The sequence below is a fragment of the Loxodonta africana genome, chromosome 8, assembly GCF_030014295.1.
Source record: "Loxodonta africana isolate mLoxAfr1 chromosome 8, mLoxAfr1.hap2, whole genome shotgun sequence".
Classification (NCBI taxonomy): Eukaryota; Metazoa; Chordata; class Mammalia; order Proboscidea; family Elephantidae; genus Loxodonta; species Loxodonta africana.
In genome coordinates this window covers 19,474,126-19,492,510 of record NC_087349.1, presented here as the reverse complement: position 1 = coordinate 19,492,510, position 18,385 = coordinate 19,474,126, and the positions used below count along the sequence as shown (strand labels likewise).

At 42.5% G+C, this 18,385-nt stretch overlaps 1 protein-coding gene across 1 annotated transcript in view; it reads right to left on the bottom strand.

The window, feature by feature from the left end:
* CEP41 (centrosomal protein 41) overlaps positions 1-18,111 on the bottom strand; it is a 61,352-nt gene extending 43,241 nt beyond the window's left edge. Inside the window, exons 1-2 of the mRNA XM_010587413.3 lie at positions 18,001-18,111; positions 3,700-3,763 (exon numbers count right to left, since the gene is read on the bottom strand). Coding sequence (XP_010585715.1) covers positions 3,700-3,763; positions 18,001-18,033 — 97 coding nt within the window. The 5' untranslated portion in view covers positions 18,034-18,111. The remainder of the gene's footprint in view (positions 1-3,699; positions 3,764-18,000) is intronic.
* Positions 18,112-18,385: the final 274 nt, after the last annotated feature.

Below are 18,385 nucleotides of genomic sequence, written 5' to 3'. Positions count from 1 at the left end.
TGGACACTGAAGTGAAAAATACAACACCATTTATAATGGCTAAAAAAATCAAATACTTAGGTATAAATCTAACAAAACACGTATAGGACTTGTATGCCTAAAATGACACAAATAAATGGAGAGAAGTGCTGTGCTCATGAACTGGACGATTCAACATGGTAAAGATGTCCATTTTCCCCAAGCAGATATACATCCAGGTTTAACGCAACTCCTGTAAACCTGAGCAATATTTTTTTGTAAATGTAAACAAGGCTATTCTAAAATTTATACAGGCAGGAAGGCAAAGGAATTAGAAGAGCTAGAACAATTCTGAAAAAGAAAAATAAAGTGGGCAGAGTCAGTCTACCTGATTTCAAGTACCCAATTTACTACACAGCTACAATAAGCAAGACTGGTATTGGAGGAGGGATAGACATGCAGATCAATGGAACAGAATAGAGAACCCAGAAACAGACCCACACAAACGTGTCCAACTTATTTTTGACAAAGGTGCACAAGTGGTTCAGTGGAGGAAAGACAACCCTTTTAACAAATGATGCTCGAACGATCAGACATCCATAGGCAAAAAAATCAATCTGACCTAAGTCTCAAACCTTATACAGAAATTACCTCAAAACGTATCATGAATTTCAATGTAAAAAGCAAAACTACAAAAGGTCTAGAAAAAAGCATGATAGACAATCTTAGGGATGTAGAGCTAGGCAAAGAGTTCTTAGACTTGACAACAAAACCATTATCTATAGAGGAAAAACTGATAAATTGGACTTCATCAAAACTAAAAACTTTTGCTCTTCAAAAGACCCTGTAAAGAGAGTGGAAAGACAAGCTACAGACTGGGATAAAATATTTGCAAACCACATAACTGAGAAAAGGACTAGCATCTGGAATAAAGAACTCTCAACTCAACAGTAAAAAGGCACACAATCCTGTTTGAACATAGGCAACAGACATGAACAGATACTTTACTGAAGAAGATACGCAGATGGCAAATAAGCACATGAAAGGATGTTCCAACACCATTAGCCACTATGGAAATGCAAATTAAAACTACAATGATATACTACTACACACTTATAAGAATGATTAAAATAAAAAACGGTGACAACATCAAATGCTGGCGAGGGAGTGCATACATTGCTGGTAGGAATATAAGATGGTACAGCAACTCTGGAAAACTATTTGGAGCAGCTTCTTTCAAAAACTACCATGCAACTACCGTATGTCCCAACAATTGTACTCTTGGGCAATTATTCCCGATAAACGAAGACTTACGTTTGCACAAAAATCTGTACATGAATGTGTACAGCACTTGTGTTTGTGATAGCTCAAAACTAGAAATAACCTCGATGTCCCAGCAGGTAAATGGTTAAACCGTGGTACATCCATACCATAGAATACTACTCAGCAATGAAAAGGAACAAACTACTGATAGATGCAACAACCTGGATGAATCTCCGGAGAATTATGCTAGTGGAAAAAAAGCCAATAGAAAAGGATTCCATTTATATAGCATTTGTGATATAACAAATTATAGAAATGGGGAACAGATTAGTGGCTACAAGGGGCGAAAGCGGGGTTAGGCTGGGAAGTGAGGGGGCTATAAAGGGCAACATAGGGATCCTTGTGGTGATAGAAATGTTCTGCATCTTGACAGTAGTGACCAATGTCAATATCCTGGTTGTGACACTGCACTACAGTTTTGTAAGATGTTACAGTTGTGGGCTGGGTGAGAGATACACGGAATCTATTATTTCTTCCAATTGCATATGAATCTACAATTACCTTAAAATAAAAAGTTTAGTTAACAGCAAAAAAAAAATTAGTTTAAAAATCCCAGGCTATAAGAGGATATAGGTATTTGCTATGTATTACAAAAAGCAGATGTAAGTATCTTAACTTCACAAAAACTGAAATTAACTTCAGACACCATTATTGAATCAAATTTTGGGTACAAACTAAGGAACTAAAAAGAAGGTCGTTTCCACTCACAAATCCCAGTTCAATTTCCTAGAGGGAAGAAAAAAGAAACAAACCTATGAAGGTATAGACAAAACTGTACATGGGAAATAAACCTCGGTTCTTAAAATATTTGACTTTAAGAAGGTATAAAGGTTCCAAAAGAAATTCATTTCTCCCCACCTGCTGCTGTGGAGTTGACACTGACTCGTGGCGACTCCAGGTGTGTCACAGTAGAACTGTGCTCCACGGGGTTTTCAATGGCTGATTCTTTGGATGTAGATTGCTAGGCCTTTCTCCCTAGGTGCCTCTGGGTGGACTTGAACCAACAACACTTTGGTTAGCAGTCAAGTGCATAAACCATTTGTGCCACACTGGGACTCCCATTCCTCTCTAATAGTCTTTAAAGCGATAGCTAGGATCCTCAGAGAAAATATGGCATTTTTAATCCAGGTGCTTACCTCACAGGAGAGCTTATTCTGGAAAGGTGGGTCACAGTTGCAATTCAAGGGGGGACAGGTAGAGATGAAGAACTGAAAGTACCGGTGGTAGAAGAAACAGGCTAGGGGGAAAGACAGGGCAGTGTGGCCTGAGACAGACAGTACACTGGACTCAGCACCAGACCACCAGCACTAACGCCCTCGCCCTGCACACAAGTCCTACTTCTAGCTCCTTTGTTGGACTTCAAGTAAATCACATCATTTCTGTGCCGCAATTTCCTCCTCCTCTAAAGCAGAGAGAATATTTTTCACCTACCCATCCGACAGGATGTTTGTGAGGATAAGTGTCTGCACAGCAGGGAAACGTTTGAAAGAAAGGGACCCAGAAGCAGTATCTGCAGATGTGACTCATTTCAAGTGTTTTAAGCCCATTTTATGTGAGGAAATACGTATAATGGAAGATAATGATTCTGAAGGAGACTGGAGAAAACAAAAGACAAAATGAATGAGATTTCAAGAGTCAACACCCCAGTTTTTACTTTCTCAGTTGTCTCATAATGAGGCTACTGAGGGAAAATTCTGTATGGCTAAAGGTTACAGTCCTGCACTCCACTTGAAAAGAACTAAACAAATAAACAGCCAAGACCTCACAAGGCATCATCCACTAGGACCTGGGGAGCTGTCTTTATTACACGACACTGAAAAATGTTAAGAACATGGAAATAAACAGTAGCGCACTCTTAAATGTCATGGATTGCAGCGCAGATTTAATTTTGTCTGGCATTTGGCTTATGTGTGCCTGCCTGCACTTGAATCAAAGCTCTCTGATTGCAAGAATCACAATTCACATTCATCTTTATACCTGCCATCATCCATAACACTGCACATAGTCGACACTCCGTAAATACCAAATTGAACTAATGTGCGTATGTATCATCTATTCCTGCCAGCTGAAAGAAATATACTGAATGTGTTCCAAAATAGAGGTGGACCTCCTAATATTTTTACAGCCGCAGCCGTATAACTTACTGAACAATGTTTCCAATTAAATGTCTTAATTTATATTATTTCTTACCCTTCATCTCCCATCATCTTTGTGGTAAGGAATAATAAGCTAAATTATGTGAATGCAATTTTTTACAAGCTTTCAAAGAAAAGTCCTGAGACCTGAAGGGTATCAGCAAGATACTGAGACACTTTTAGCTGTGACTTATACCAGGTATAATGGGCTACCTTCTGTCAATAATGAGCTCTCAGACTTAAAAAAAAAAAAAAAAGTTCTTTTTTTCTAATCTTTACTCACCAGTGTCCAGTCTTGACTTGACATGTTGATACTTGGGGTTTTGTGGTATCCTTTTTGTCAGATACTAAAAAATAAGAAGATTCACAATGAATTGGGAATGAATTGTATCATATTATTGCAAATACCTGGTTCCTCAGAAGAGAACATCAAACATACAAAAACTGTATCACTTGCCCTTCAAAACATAATTAACCATAGCATGCTCTCTTGGAAGAATTGAAAGATAAATAATTTACACATTAAAAACCTTTTAAAATGACCCACAAAGCATAAAAACAATATAAAGAATTTCAAAGTCTTTTAAAATGTTTGTTGGCCAGTTGTGGATTTCGATAACCAGGAAGAATTTTTAAAAACTGGGGGCGCCTACAGAGAATTATCAACTTTTAATTTTACCAGGTAAGGGCATAAAAAACAAAAACAGAAACAAAATCTCACCACTATCATCTACTATTTTCGTACTAAAAAGTAAGAAAGAAAAATAAATTCCAGAATAAAAAGGCCAGTCCTTTGCATTGAATACACCGCATGCTGTAAAGACTTGGGACATCTTCTCTATTCTTCTCATGGATGTTTAGCCTTGGTCTCCAGATGTATGCTTGGCACCACCGCACTAGTTTATCCTTAGAGGAGGTTGGGAAGCCTTTCTCCATCTATCAATAACCCACTGTCTGTAAGAAAAAGTAACTGTAGCTCCAATTCCAACTCTTTCCCTGGAAGAAGATGAAGACTCTTAAGTGAGAGAAGGAAAATATTCGAAGATTGAAAAGGGGTGCTTTAGGCTTTAGGACAGAGAGAGACAGTATAATGGCAAAAGAAAACAAAAAAGCAAACAAAAAACCAGGGGGCAACATGTGCCTGGTAAATTGAGTCAAATAAAGCTAATACCAGACTTAAGTCTTAGGTTAAGGGACTTCTTTTTTTTCGCACTCTGTCTTTTTATTATTTCTATACTCTTATTCCCTGTTTTTACTTTTGTTTTGTTTTTCCTACTAGTTTCCTAGCAAAGCTCCTTTTGAAAAATTCCAGGCTTGTCTCTGCTGACCCAAGGGGATTTGTCCATACCTAAGCCAAAATAGCTGAGACGTGAGGGTGTCGCTGGAGACCAGGTGTGGTGGCAGCAGGACAAGGAGGGGAGCCAGTGTGGACGGCTGCATTCACAGCGCCTTCCCGCCCCCGATTTTCCCTCACACGGACTAATGAGAAATCCATACGCTGCCCGAGAAAAATGCCTTGTTTCTTCCCCACGTTCCCATTTCTAGTACCCACCACCATGTAAAACAATGTGTGATCTGCTGCAACCAGTAAGCCATAAGTTTTATGAACGGCCATACTTTTTTCTTTAAAACTCTTGCTTTGGGGGGACTGTTCTTGACCTACTGACCAACTGGCTTTGTTTCAATTACATAAACAGGATGGAATGGTGGAAAGTGAAAGAGCTGGGAAAAGAAGCTGTTTCAAGGAGAATTATTCATTCATTCCACAAAGACTTATTGAGCACCAGGCACCCATTCAGCGGACATTTCCAAAGTGCCTACTAGGAGCCAGACACACAGCTGGGGACATAGTGGGACAAAACCCAGGCTGTGCCACCCAGTCCTCACTGACTGCTGGGAAGAAAGACAAGGGAATAAACAGATGCTGCACTGCACGATGAACAAGGAGAGGGAAGTGGGGTGTGCAGCCGGAGCATGTAAGACTGGCACCTGGTGTTGGCTCATGGCGACCCCATGCACAACGGAACAAAACGCTGCCCGGTCCTGCGCCATCCCCACAATTGGCTAGGCTTGGACCATTGGTACCTAATCCATACCGAAAGAGTTAAGGACTGTTTCCTGAGGGGTTACTCTGAGCTGAATTCTGAGGGGTGAGGAAGTTGGTCAAGTGAAAAGAGTGTGGGTGGAAGCTACGGGGCTCCTGGCAGAGGGGAAGGTATGGGCAAAGCCTGGAGACTAGGAGAGCATGGGCAGTTTCAAGAGACCAGAAAAAAACTGTAAGCCTGGAGCAGAAGGCGCAACATGGGGCCAAGGGAGTGAAGACGATGCTGAAGAGGTGGGCAGGGGTAGATCACAAACGGCCTTGTATCCACACTAAGAAAGTTGGATTTTATCCTATCAATCAATGATTCTCAAATAGGGGTGATTTTATCCCTTCCTTGCTCCCAGGGGACATTTGGCAATGTCTGGAGACATTTTTGGCTGTCACAACTAGACTGTTTTTGGCTGTCACAACTACAAGCATTTAGTGGATAGGGGCCAGGGATGCTGCTAAACATCCTAAAATGATAGGCCCCTCGTACCCCAACAAAGAATTAGCTGGTCTAGAATGTCAATAGTGCTGAAGTTGAGAAACCCTGCAACAGACAATGAGGAGTCAATGAAGAAGGCTTAAGGCGGAACGACAGGTTATTTCCATTTTAGACGGACCACTCTGGCAGCAATATGGAGAACTAATAGGATTGTATTGGAGCCCTGGTGGTGCCGTGGTTAAGTGCTCAGCTGCTAACCAAAAGGTCAGCGGTTTGTACCCACCACCCATGGGAGAAAGATGTGGTAGTTTGCTTCTGTAAAGACTACAGCCTTGGAAACCCAATGAGGCAGTTCTACTTTATCCTATACGGTTGCTATGAGTTGGAATCAACTTGATGAAAACTGTTTTTTGTTTTTAAATAGGATTGCACTCAAGAATGGAAGCAGGAATATCAGTTAGGAGGCTATTGTGGTTAAGGTGATTTATGGTACTAAAGAAGTGGCACAGAGAGGAAGAGAACGAGGCAATTTCAAGAAATCTTTTAAGCCGTAAAGTCAGTATGATTTCAAATTGACTGGTGTAACATGGCGAAGAACCCAGTGCCGTCACGGGGAAGAAGGTGATGCCAATCCAAAGAAAGGGACTCCAGGAAGAAGCATATATTGGAAAACATGGTAAGTTCAATTTTGGACATGCTGAGTATGAGATAGCTGTGGGTTATCCAAAATGGAAGCGTTCAGCTGGCTCTTGGGGTCAGGAGGTCAGGAGCATGATCTGGGCTAGAAAAAAGCAAGATTGGAGAATTGTCAGCATACAGGCAGTAGGTGAAACCCTGAGAGAGTGTATAGGCTGGAAGAAAACCCCCAGCGTTTAAGGCCAGGTATAGGAGGGGAGCCTGAGGATGAGACTCAAAAGAATGCAAAAGAAAGTAGGTCATCAAATGGGGACCATGGTCTTGGGGAACATCTAGCTCAATTGGTATAACATAGTTTATAAAGAAAATGTTCTACATTCTACTTTGGTGAGTAGCATCTGGGGTCTTAAAAGCCTATGAGCGGCCATCTAAGACACTCTACTAGTCTCACCCCTTCGGGAGCAAGGCAGAACGAAGAAAACTAAAGACACAAGGGAAAGATTAGTCCAAAGGACTAATGGACCACATCCACCATGGCCTCCACCAGACTGAGTTCGGTACAACTAGATAGTACCCAGCTATCACCACTGACTGCTCTGACAGGGATCACAATACAGGGTCCTGGACAGAGCTGGAGAAAAACGTAGAACAAAATTCTAACAAAAAAAGACCAGACTTACTGGCCTGACAGAGACTGGAGAAACCCAGAGAGTATGGCCGCCAGACACACTTTTAGCTCAGTACTGAAGTCATTCCTGAGGCTCACCCTTTATCCAAAGATTAGACAGGCCCATAAAGCAAAACGAGACTAAAGGGGCACACCAGCCCAGGGCCAAGGACTAGAAGGCAGGAGGGAACAGGAAAGCTGGTAATAGGAAACCCAAGGTTGAGAAGGGACAGTGTTGACGTGTTGTAGAGTTGTTAAATAATGTAATAAAACAATATGTACTACCTGTTCAATGAGAAGCTAGTTTGTTCCGTAAACCTTCATCTAAAGTACAATAAAAAAAAAAAAAAAAAAAAAGGACAGGAAAAAAACAAAAGAAAGTGGGTCATGAAAATTAGAGAATTTCAAGAGAAAAGGAGTGGTCAGCAGTGACCAATGCTGCCAACAGTCAAGTTATGACAACAGCAGAAAAGTGAATTTGGATTTAGCAAACCAAGACACTGTTGACACCACTGCTAAAAGTGGTTATAGTGAATCGATGAGCTGAAGCAACAAACAACAGGTTGAGTTTCTGGGGGATGTTTTTCTTTCCATAAGCACATTGCTAAGGGATCAATCTGCTGTTGGTGTTGTTTTAAAGAAAGGAGAAACTTGAGTATGTTTATAGACTAGTAGGCAAGACGAAAACGGGGCAGGAGGGTGTAGAAAGGAGAACACGGAAGAGGATGAAGCCCAGGGCCCAGGCGGAAGATACAGCTTTGAATATATATTTAAGATAAAGAGATGAGATAGATGGACATGATGAAGTTCATCATGAGGACACAGGAAGCTGACACAGTTCATGTTTGTGGTATTAGTACAGGCTCTCTGGCAGCAACAAAAAATGTCAAAGAGAGGGCTCAACACTCCAGAGAGAGTCAAAAAATAATGCCTTCCCACTATACCCACTCTATTCCAGTCCTATCTATTTGGCTTTAAAGACCCAGCACAAACATATCTTCTAAGGCTTCCCTGAAGACCCCAAAAACCAAAACAACCAAACCCATAGCCGTCAAGTCAATTCTGACTTATAGCAACCCTAGAGAAGAACTGCCCCATAAAGTTTCCAAGGCTGTAATCTTTACAGAAGCAGACTGTCACATCTTTCTCCCATGGAGCGACTGGTGGGTTTAAACCACCAACCTTTTGGTGAAAAGCCAAGCACTTAACCACTGCGCCACCAGGGCTCCTTCTGAAGACCCCAAACCAAACCAAACTCGTTGCTGTAGAGTCGATTCCAACTCATAGTGATCCTATAGGACCCAGTAGAACTGCCCCATAGGCTTTCCAAGGAGCAGCTGGTAGGTTCGAACTGCCAACCTTTTGATTAACAGCTGAGTTCTTAACCACTGTGTCATCAGGGCTCCTTGAAGACCCCAGTCAAATGGAAATCTCTTCTCTGCCTAAGGTGTATTTTTCAAGATGGCCACAATAAGATTTCCCATCCCACTTTCACTGTGATGTTGACATTCCTCCCATTGAAAGTTCCCTCCCATTGAATCTGGGGGTGTCTGTGACAGAAGTGATGCTATATGACTTCTGAGGCTATATCATTGTAGTAGGTTGAAATTTTGTCCCCCCAAAAGATAAGTTGAAATCCTAACTCCCCAGTACCTGTGACTGTGACCTTATTTGGAAATACGATCTTTGGAGATGTAATCAAACTAAGATGAGGTTATAAAGGATTAGTTGTTAAGGACCGTCGAGTCAGTTCTGACTCAAAGCGACCTTATGTACAACAGAATGAAACACTGCCTAGTCCTGTGCCATCCTCGCAATTCATTGTTATGTTTGAGCCCATTGTTGCAGCCACTGTGTCAATCCATCTCCTTGAGGATCTTCCTGTTTTTCAATGCCCCTCCACTTTACCAAGCATGATGTCCTTTGCCAGGGACTGGTCCCTCCTGATAACATGTCCAAAGCATATGAGAAGAAGTCTCGTCATCCTTGCTTCTAATGAGCATTCTGGCTGTACTTCTTTCAAGACAGATTTGTTCGTTCTTTGGGTAGTCCATGGTATATTCAATATTCTTCACCAACACCATAATTCAAAGGCATCAATTCTTCTTCAATCTTCCTTATTCATTGTCCAGCTTTCACATGCATGAGACGACTGTAAACACCACGGGTTGGGTCAGGTGCACCTTAGTCCTAAAGAACCATCATTGCTTTTTAACACTTCAAAGAGATCTTTTGCAGCAGATTTGCCCAATGCAATGTGTCATTTGATTTCCTAACTGCTGCTTCCATGGGCATTGATTATGGATCCAAGCAAAATGAAATCCTTGACAACTTCGGTCTTTTCTCTGTTTATCATGATGTTGCTCATTGGTCCAGTTGTGAGAATTTTTGTTTTCTTTATGTTGAGGTGCAATCCGTGCTGAAGGCTGTGGTCTTTGATCTTCATCAGTAAATGCCTCAAGTCTTCTTCACTTTCAGCAAACAAGGTTGTGTTATCCGCATAATGCAGGTTGTTAAAGAGTCTTCCTCTAACCTTGATGATCCATTCTTCTTTACATAGTCCAGCTTCTCGGATTATTTGGTCACATACAGATTGAATAGGTATGGTGAAAGGATACAACCCTGATGAACACCTTTCTTGATTTTAAACCTCACAGTATCCTCTTGTTCTATTGGAACAACTCCTTCTTGGTCTACGTACAGGTTTGTGAGAACAATTAAGTGTTCTGGAATTCCCATTCTTCACAATGCTATCCATAATTTATGATCCACGCAGTCGAATGCCTTTGCATAGTCAATAAAACACAAGTAAACATCTTTCTGGTATTCTCCACTTTCAGCCAAGACTCATCTGACATCAGCAATGATATCCTCTGTTCCATGTCCTCTTCTGAATCTGGCTTGAATATCTGGGAGTTGCCTGTCGATGTACTGCTGCAACTGCTTTTGAATAATCTTCAGCAAAATTTTACTTGTGTGTCATATTAATGATATTGTTTGATAATTTTCACACTCTGTTAGTTCACCTTTCTTTGGAATGGGCACAAATATGGATCTCTTCCAGCTGGTTGGCCAGGTAACTCTTCCAAATTTCTTGGCATAGACAAACAAGCACTTCCAGCATTGCATCCATTTGTTGAAACATCTTAATTGGTATTTCGTCAATTTCCGGAGCCTTGTTTTTCACCAATATCTTCAGTGCAGCTTGGACCTACCACCGGTTCTTGATCATATGCTACCTCCTAAAATGGTTGAACATTGACCAATTCTTTTGGTTACAGTGACTCTGTGTATCCCTTCTATCTTCTGTTGATGCTTCCTGCGTCGTTTGGTATTTTCCCCCATAGAATCCCTCAATATTGCAATGCCGGGCTTAAATTTTCTTCTTCTTTCAGGCTGAGAAATGCCAAACGTGTTCTTTCTTTTGGTTTTCTATCTCCAGGTCTTTGCATATTTCATTATAATACTTTGTCTTCTCAAGCCACCCTTTGAAATCTTCTGTTCAGCTCTTTTACTTCATCATTTCTTCTGTTCACTTTAGCTACTCTACGTTCAAGAACAACTTTCAGAATCTATTCTGACACCCGTTTTTTTTTTTTTTCTTCTTCTTTCCTGTCTTTTTAATGACCTCTTGCTTTCTTTATGTATGATGTCCTTGATGTCATTCCACAAAACCTCTGGTCTTCAGTCATGGTGTTCAATGCATCAAATCTATTCTCGAGATGGTCTCTAAATTCAGGTGGAATCCAGCAACTATGTGTGAGGAGGACCAAGCCACAAGGAAAAGACCAGGAGTAGGTGGTACGGCTGATAGGCCCAGCTGAAGTCCCAGCCAATAGACATCATCGATGGCCAGACATGCAAATGAGGAAACCTTCAAGATAAATTTAGTCTCAGTAACTACCTGTCTACAAAACCATACGAGAGGTCCCCAGGTAGAACCTCTGAGCTTAGCCCAATCAACCTCCAGAACCATGAGAGATAATAAAACCACTATTGTTTTAAGCCACTAAATTTGGGGGTGATTTATTACAAACCAATATATAATTGGAATACCATCCCATCCTTTTTCCTTTTTATCTAAGCTTCTAAAAAAGAAAAAAAAAAAAAATCTACACTGGGAATCTGCACCTTACTCCTCAATCTGTTGCAGTATGGCTGCTGCCCCCACCATTCTAACTACAGTTCTTATGGCAGCTAAGGACATCAGAGATCCTCCTAATTGCCAAATATAAGGAACACTTTTCAGTCCATAGCTTACATGACCTTTCTGTACCATCTGACACTGTTTTATATAGCCTCGCTTTTTCAATTTCTACTCTCTTGGTTTCTGTCTCCCTGATTCTCCAATGACACTCAGATCACTCTTCCATCAGCCACTTAAACACTGAGTTCCTCAGGATTCTATCCTCTCCATCTACAGGCTCCCTATGAGCCAAACAAGGAGCCCTGGTGGAGCAACAGTTAAGAGCTCAGGTGCTAACCAAAAGGCTGGAGGTTTGAATCCACCCAGCAGCTGCACGGGAGAAAGATCTGGCAATCTGCTTCTGTAATCTGCAAGGATAACAGCCTAGAAAACCCTATGGGACAGTTCTACTCTGTCACATGGGGTTGCTATGAGTCGGAATCATCTGTACGCCACCTAACAACAACAGTGGACCAAACACTTTGGTTTAATTCCATTTGTACCCATCTGATTTCCAGATAGTGAGTTCTAGCCTTGACTTCTCCACAGTTCAGATAGAAAGTTCATTTTCTCATTTAACATATTTATGGATTTTTTTTTTTTTTAATGGAACAACTATCAGGCAGTGGGACAATGCAGACAATGTCGTTATCTGATGATCTTGCACAAATGCCGGAAAACAAACATGCTAACAAAATAATTACAGATTATGGTCTAGTAGGTAAAAATGGAATGTTGTACAATGCATCTAATTTCACTCCCTCCCAAAACCTCAATAAAACATCAGGAAAAGGATATTTTGAGCACATAAAACCCCACAGGCAGGGAGTGGGAGCAGTGACAGCAACAGATTTCTAAAGGCTAGAAAGCAGATCAACAAGTAGAAATGCCTTGATGGCTCAAGAAAGCTGCAGCGTAAAAGGGCGACAGAGGAAGCCAAGAACAATTCTTAAAAGGTTGAGGAATGGACAGTCCCAGGTGCCTCCAGAAGTAGGGGACGGGGGGAAAGGAATGGCTGAAATCCGGACTGTGAGGCACTGAAGAAGCAGGGGATCTCTAAATCCTTTTTCCTACTGTGCCATGGGGTGGTTACCCTTCTCCACCATGGCAGAAACCTAGAGATAGATTCCCTGGAACAGGTTTCTGGACTGGGAGGTCTTCATAGGCAGCAGAAAGGAGGGTATCATTACTGAAAATAAAGGTATTAAGTGAATGATGCAAAATAATGCTGAGACTAGCTCCCAGCCCTTGTTCCTCTATGAATTCAACTATGTTTTTACTCTCGAGAGACTGGGGAAGTTCTCTGGGGAAAATGTTCAGACTGAGAGGAAAGCATTGGAGGTACAGATAAGGGAAACAGGGCCCCCCAATCACGGTCCAGTGAGATCATCCTATAATGAAGCCCACCATCAGCAAATCCCTCCCAAATATACAAAATCTTAATTATCTTTTTAAGTTTCTCACATGAAGACATAGTGAACAACCGAAAATTAAAAGAAGTTTCAGAACATCACCAATAAAACAAAAAGAAAAGCAGCAATTTGGAGGAAACTGAGACTATTCAGGGAGAAAGGCCATTTTAAAAAACAATCAGAGAAATAAAAACATATGTCCACATAAAAACGTGTACATAAATATGCATATAAGCAGTATTCATAATAGCCAACAACTGGAAACAACCCAAATGTCCACCAACTAATGAATGGATAAATAAAATGTGGTACATCCATACAATGGAATATTATTCACCAATAAAAAGGAATGAAGTACTGACACATAACACAACAAAGATGAACCTTGAAAACATTATGCTGAGTGAAAGGAGCCAGACTCAAAAGACCACATATAATGCATGATTCTGCTGAAATGAACTGTACAGAACAGGCAAGTGTATAGAGATGTAAAGTAGATTAGTGGTTGCCAGGGCTGGGGTGGCTTTGAGGGTGATAGCTAAGGAGTATGGGATTTCCTTCTGGGGTGACGAAAATGTTCAAACATTGATTGTAGTGATAGTTGCAACCCCATGAATATACTAAAATTCATTGAATTATATACTTTAAATGGGTGATTTGTGGTATACGAATTATTTTCTCAATATTACAAAAACAAAAACCTTTTGCTCTGTAAAAGACACTGTTGAGATAATGTAAAAGACTGGGAGAAAACATTTGCAAAACCACAGATGTGACAAAGGATTCATAATCTAAAATACATAAAGAGCTCTCAAAATTCAACAGTAAAAATACCAAACAGGCCAATTAGAAAACCGGCAGAAGAGGATACACAGACGGCAAATAAACACGTGGAAAGATGTTTAGCATCACGATCTATTAGGGAAATACAAATTAAGGCCATGATGAAATATCACCATGTACCTATTAGAACAACTAAAATAAAAAATATCGAAAATACCAAATGCTGCCAAGGATGTGCAAAAACTGGGTCACTCATCCACTGCAGATGCGATCGAGTTAAGACGAGGCTATACTGGTTGGGGTGTGAAATGGTGCAGCCATTCTGGAAAACGGCGCAGCAGATTCTAAGAAAACTAAACACATGCTTACCATACAACCCAGCAATTGCACTCTTGGACATCTATCCCAGAGAAATGAAAATTCACACCTATGCAAAGACCTGTACACAAATGTTCATACTTTTATTGGAACAGCCCCAAAATGTCCTTCAGAGAGTGACTGGTTAAGCAAACTGTAGTATATTCATACCATAGAATACTACTCAGCAATAAAAAGGAATGAACTACTGATACATACAACAACTTGGGTGCATCTCAAGGGCATTATACTGAGCGAAAAGAAACAATCTCAAAAGGTCACATACTGTATGAGTTATGCAATATTCTTGAAATGACAAAATTATGCAGATGGAGAACACATTAGTGATTGCCAGGGTTGGGGATGGTGAAGAAAGGGAAGTGGGTGTGACTAGAAAGGGTAGCACGGAGATCTTTGTAGTGATGGACCGGTTCTGTATCTTGATTGTAGTGGTGGTTACACACATCTACACTTGTGAAAAAGTAGTATAAAACTATACACACACCTTGTACAAATGGCAATTTTCTGGTTTTGATTTTGCACTATAGTAACATAAAATATAATTATTGGGTGAAGGGTACACAGGACCTCTCTGTACTATTTTTGCAAATTCTAGTGAATCTATAATTATTTCAAAATGCAGATTTTTAAAAAAGACATACAAGTACAAAACACAGCTCTTAAAAAATCAAAAAACATGATAGCAGAAATTAAAAATTCAGTAGAATTGAAAGCTAAAAGTTGAAGATATTTCTCAGAAGACAGAGCAAAAAGACAAAGATGTGGAAAACAGGAGATAAAAGTTGAGGAATTTGGAGGACCAGTCATATAGGTACAATACCAGAATAATGAGTTCAAGAAAGACACCAAACCTACTGCCGTCGAGTCGATCCCGACTCATACTACTGTATAGGACAGAGTAGAACTGCCCCATAGAGTTTCCAAGGAGCGCCAGGCAAATTTGAACTACCAACCTCTTAGTTAGCAGCCGTAGCACTTAACCACTATGCCACCAGGGTTTTTAGGATGGAGAAAATCAACAAGTCAAGAAATTTTTCCAAAATGAAAATACTTGAGTTTCTGGGGCCCACCAAGTGCCTAGCACATGAGTGAAAATGGACCCACAGCAAGGCATATCTTTGTGAAACGTCACACCAATGGAGAGACAGAGATTCTACACGAAGCTTTGGAAAGGTTGTAAGGAAGGCAGTCGCGTGGTCAGATTTGCATCGTGGGCAGATGGCTGTAGCCACATTGTGGAGGGTGGATTTGTGGAAACAAATTCTGGAGGAAAGAAAACCAAAGGAACAGGATGGTTTGGACTTCTCCACAGCAACACTGGATGTGCCATTTTACACTGGATGTTGCTGTGTCAACGAAGTCAACGAAGCAATGTTTCCAATATGCTCACGATTTCCAGCCAAGAATTCTATACTTAGCCAAACTCTAAGGCAAATAAGTGGGTAGAATAAAAACATTTTTATACAAGTCTAACATTTTAGATATATTTATTTCCTATGTACTCCTTCTCAAGAAGTTACTGGAAGTTATGTTCCACCAAAACAAGAAGTAAGCTGGGCATCTTTGTCCAGGGCATAAACTTAGAACCGCACAGGGCATCCCTGCTCCTCTCCCCCTACACTCCTAACACCTTCTCTTTCTCTCGTTTTGCAGATCTCAGTGGCACCAGCACCAATGAACAGCCCAAGTCAGAAACCTAAGTCATCCATCGCATTCTCATCTCTCAAATCCAGTTGTCAAGTCTTAATGATTCTGTTGTTGTTGTTAGGTGCCATCGAGTCGATTTTGCCCTATAGCAACCCCATGTGACAGAGTAGAATTGCCCGATAGGGTTTTCTAGTCTGTAATCTTTATGGGAGCAGATCTCCAGGTCTTCTTCTCACAGAACCACTGAGTAGATTTGAACCACTGACCTTAACCAGTGCACTTAACCAATGTGCCACCAGGGCTCCTTTTGATGATTTTACCCCAAAATATTTCTCCTTGATTCAGTCTCTAGTCACAGCCTTAGTTTAGGTCTGTATCATAATAACCACTTAACCAACCTCCCGGTCTCCACAAACCCACCCTCCACAATGTGGCTGCAGACATCAGCCCACAATGCAAATCTGACCGTGACACTCCTTTACTTAAAACCCTTCAAACTTCTCAATTTCTGACCAGCAGACAACATAAACATCTGCCCGTCAAAACTGTCACCCTCCACACTTAAAACCCCTCATGTTTTGTTGTTGTTAGCTACCTCTGAGTTGGCCCCCCGACTCATGGCAAGCCTACGTAAAATGGAATAAAAGCACCCAAGTCCTGTTCCATCCCCATGATCACTTGTGGATCAGACCAGTTATGATAGATAGGGTTTTCACTGGCTGACTTTGAGAAGTAGAGTGCCAGGCATTTCCTCCTAATCTGTTTTAGTCTGGGAGTTCCACTGAAACCTGTTCAGCATCACAGCAATACACAAGCTCCACTAACAAACAGGTGGTGGCTATGCGTGAGATGCATTGGCCAAAAAATTAAACCTTGGTCTCCCACATTGAAGGTGGGAATTCTACCACCCAACCACCAGTCCCCCACCCCACAGAAGACATTACTAATTGATCATGGCACTATCCCCCACAGCCTACACTCAGCCTCACAAACTTTCGACACAGCACTCAAGGCATCACCATGAGATGAAACACAATTTGTAAGTCATGTTCAATATAAAGGCTAAGAACTTTAGTAAGGTACAGAGAAGCTTCTAGACTTTACTAATGCCTTTCTAGACTCATACAGGGAACTGAAGGAACCCTGGTGGTGCAATGACTTCTTAGGCTGCTAACCAAAGGTTGGTGGTTCAAACCCACCCAGTAGCTCCCCAAGAGAAAGACCTGGTGATCTGCTCCTGTAAAGATTACAACTTAGGACGCCCTATGTGGCCGTTCAACTCTGTTCTATGGGGTCACTGTGTGTCAGAATCTAGCCGATGGCACACAACTCCCCCCCACCCCGCGCCAAAAAACCCTGCCATTGAGTCGATTCTGACTCATAGCAACCCTATAGGACAGAGAACTGCCTCAAAGGGTTTCCAAGGACCGGCTGGCAGATTCCAGGTGCCGACCTTTGTGGTTAGCAGCCTGAGCTCATAACCACTGCACCACCAAGGACCCTGGCACACAACCCAGGGAACTATTTGGATTTCACCTCTCTCAATGTTTCACACCTCCTTCCCTTTGTTCAGGCTGTTCTCTCTACCTAGGATGCTTCTTCCCTTTGCTCATGGCCTTGCCATTTCCTGCCACCTCCAGGAGCCTTCTCTCACCCCTCAGTTGAGCCTATCTCTTCTCTGTGCTGTCATACCTCTAGCTCCCAATCACATGGTCCTCAAATTCTGTTTACGAGTCTCTCTCACTGGACTAAACTTATTAAAGGGCAGAGGCCTTGTCTTATGCTCTTTGTATTTCCAGAACCTACTGCATGGCAGAAGTTCAATAAAATTTGTTGAGATTAAATTGCCACAAATGCCTATGGGCACAAGGGGTGAAATACAAGAAGGGTAAAAGGCCCTGGAGGGAACTAATTAGCTTACCAATTAGCAAAACTATTTTTAATGTCATATCATGTCTCACTGTCGAATGTCTTGGTCCTACATGCCCACAACCAGAACCACGGCTGCCCTTCATTTTGCTCTACTGTGTTCTGCGCTTCATTTGCATTTCAGTTTTGTGACGGGCACTGCTAGACTGTAAGCTCTCTGAGGGAAGGGCCGGTGTCTTCGAGCTTCGCCCCAAGAGGCGGCAATTCCTGCGCGCGGTACTTGGTGCGGAGTGGACGCCTGCCCCCGAGCCCAGGGCCCCAGCCCTGTCCGGCCGCCCCGCCTCCGCCCGCCTGCCCCCTCCTCACGCCCGGCTTCCCGCCTTCCCGGAAGTCGCCGGCGGCTCTGCCCTCCCACGTGGCGCCTTTTCCGGTCCGCCCGCCCCCGCCGGCGCTCCGGTCCGGAGCTGGCCCTCACCTCAGGATTGCCAATGTGCCTCCGAACAGACATATTTTCTCCAACCGACCACGCTCGGGGTTCTAGCCTTACCGGCTCCCTCTAACCCTAGCTTCCTACCCCCACCACCTCGCTCAGCCGCCTCCCTAGAACCTCGCCTCCGATTGGCCTGACCTCGCCGGCAGGCCAATGGCGGCGCCGTTTACTATCTGATTGCAGGGTCGAGGAAGAGTGAGCCTCGGCTCAATGGTTGCCTAGGGCAACGCGGGACGCCTGCGGCCCTGGCCTTCTGTGCTCCGGGCCCCGCCCGCAGCCACCACAGCCTTTGCGCGGGAAGAGGGGCGCGGGGAGGGGGAGGGGCGGCTGGCGCCTGCGCGGGGGCGGCTGCGCGTAGCTCGAGCAGGGG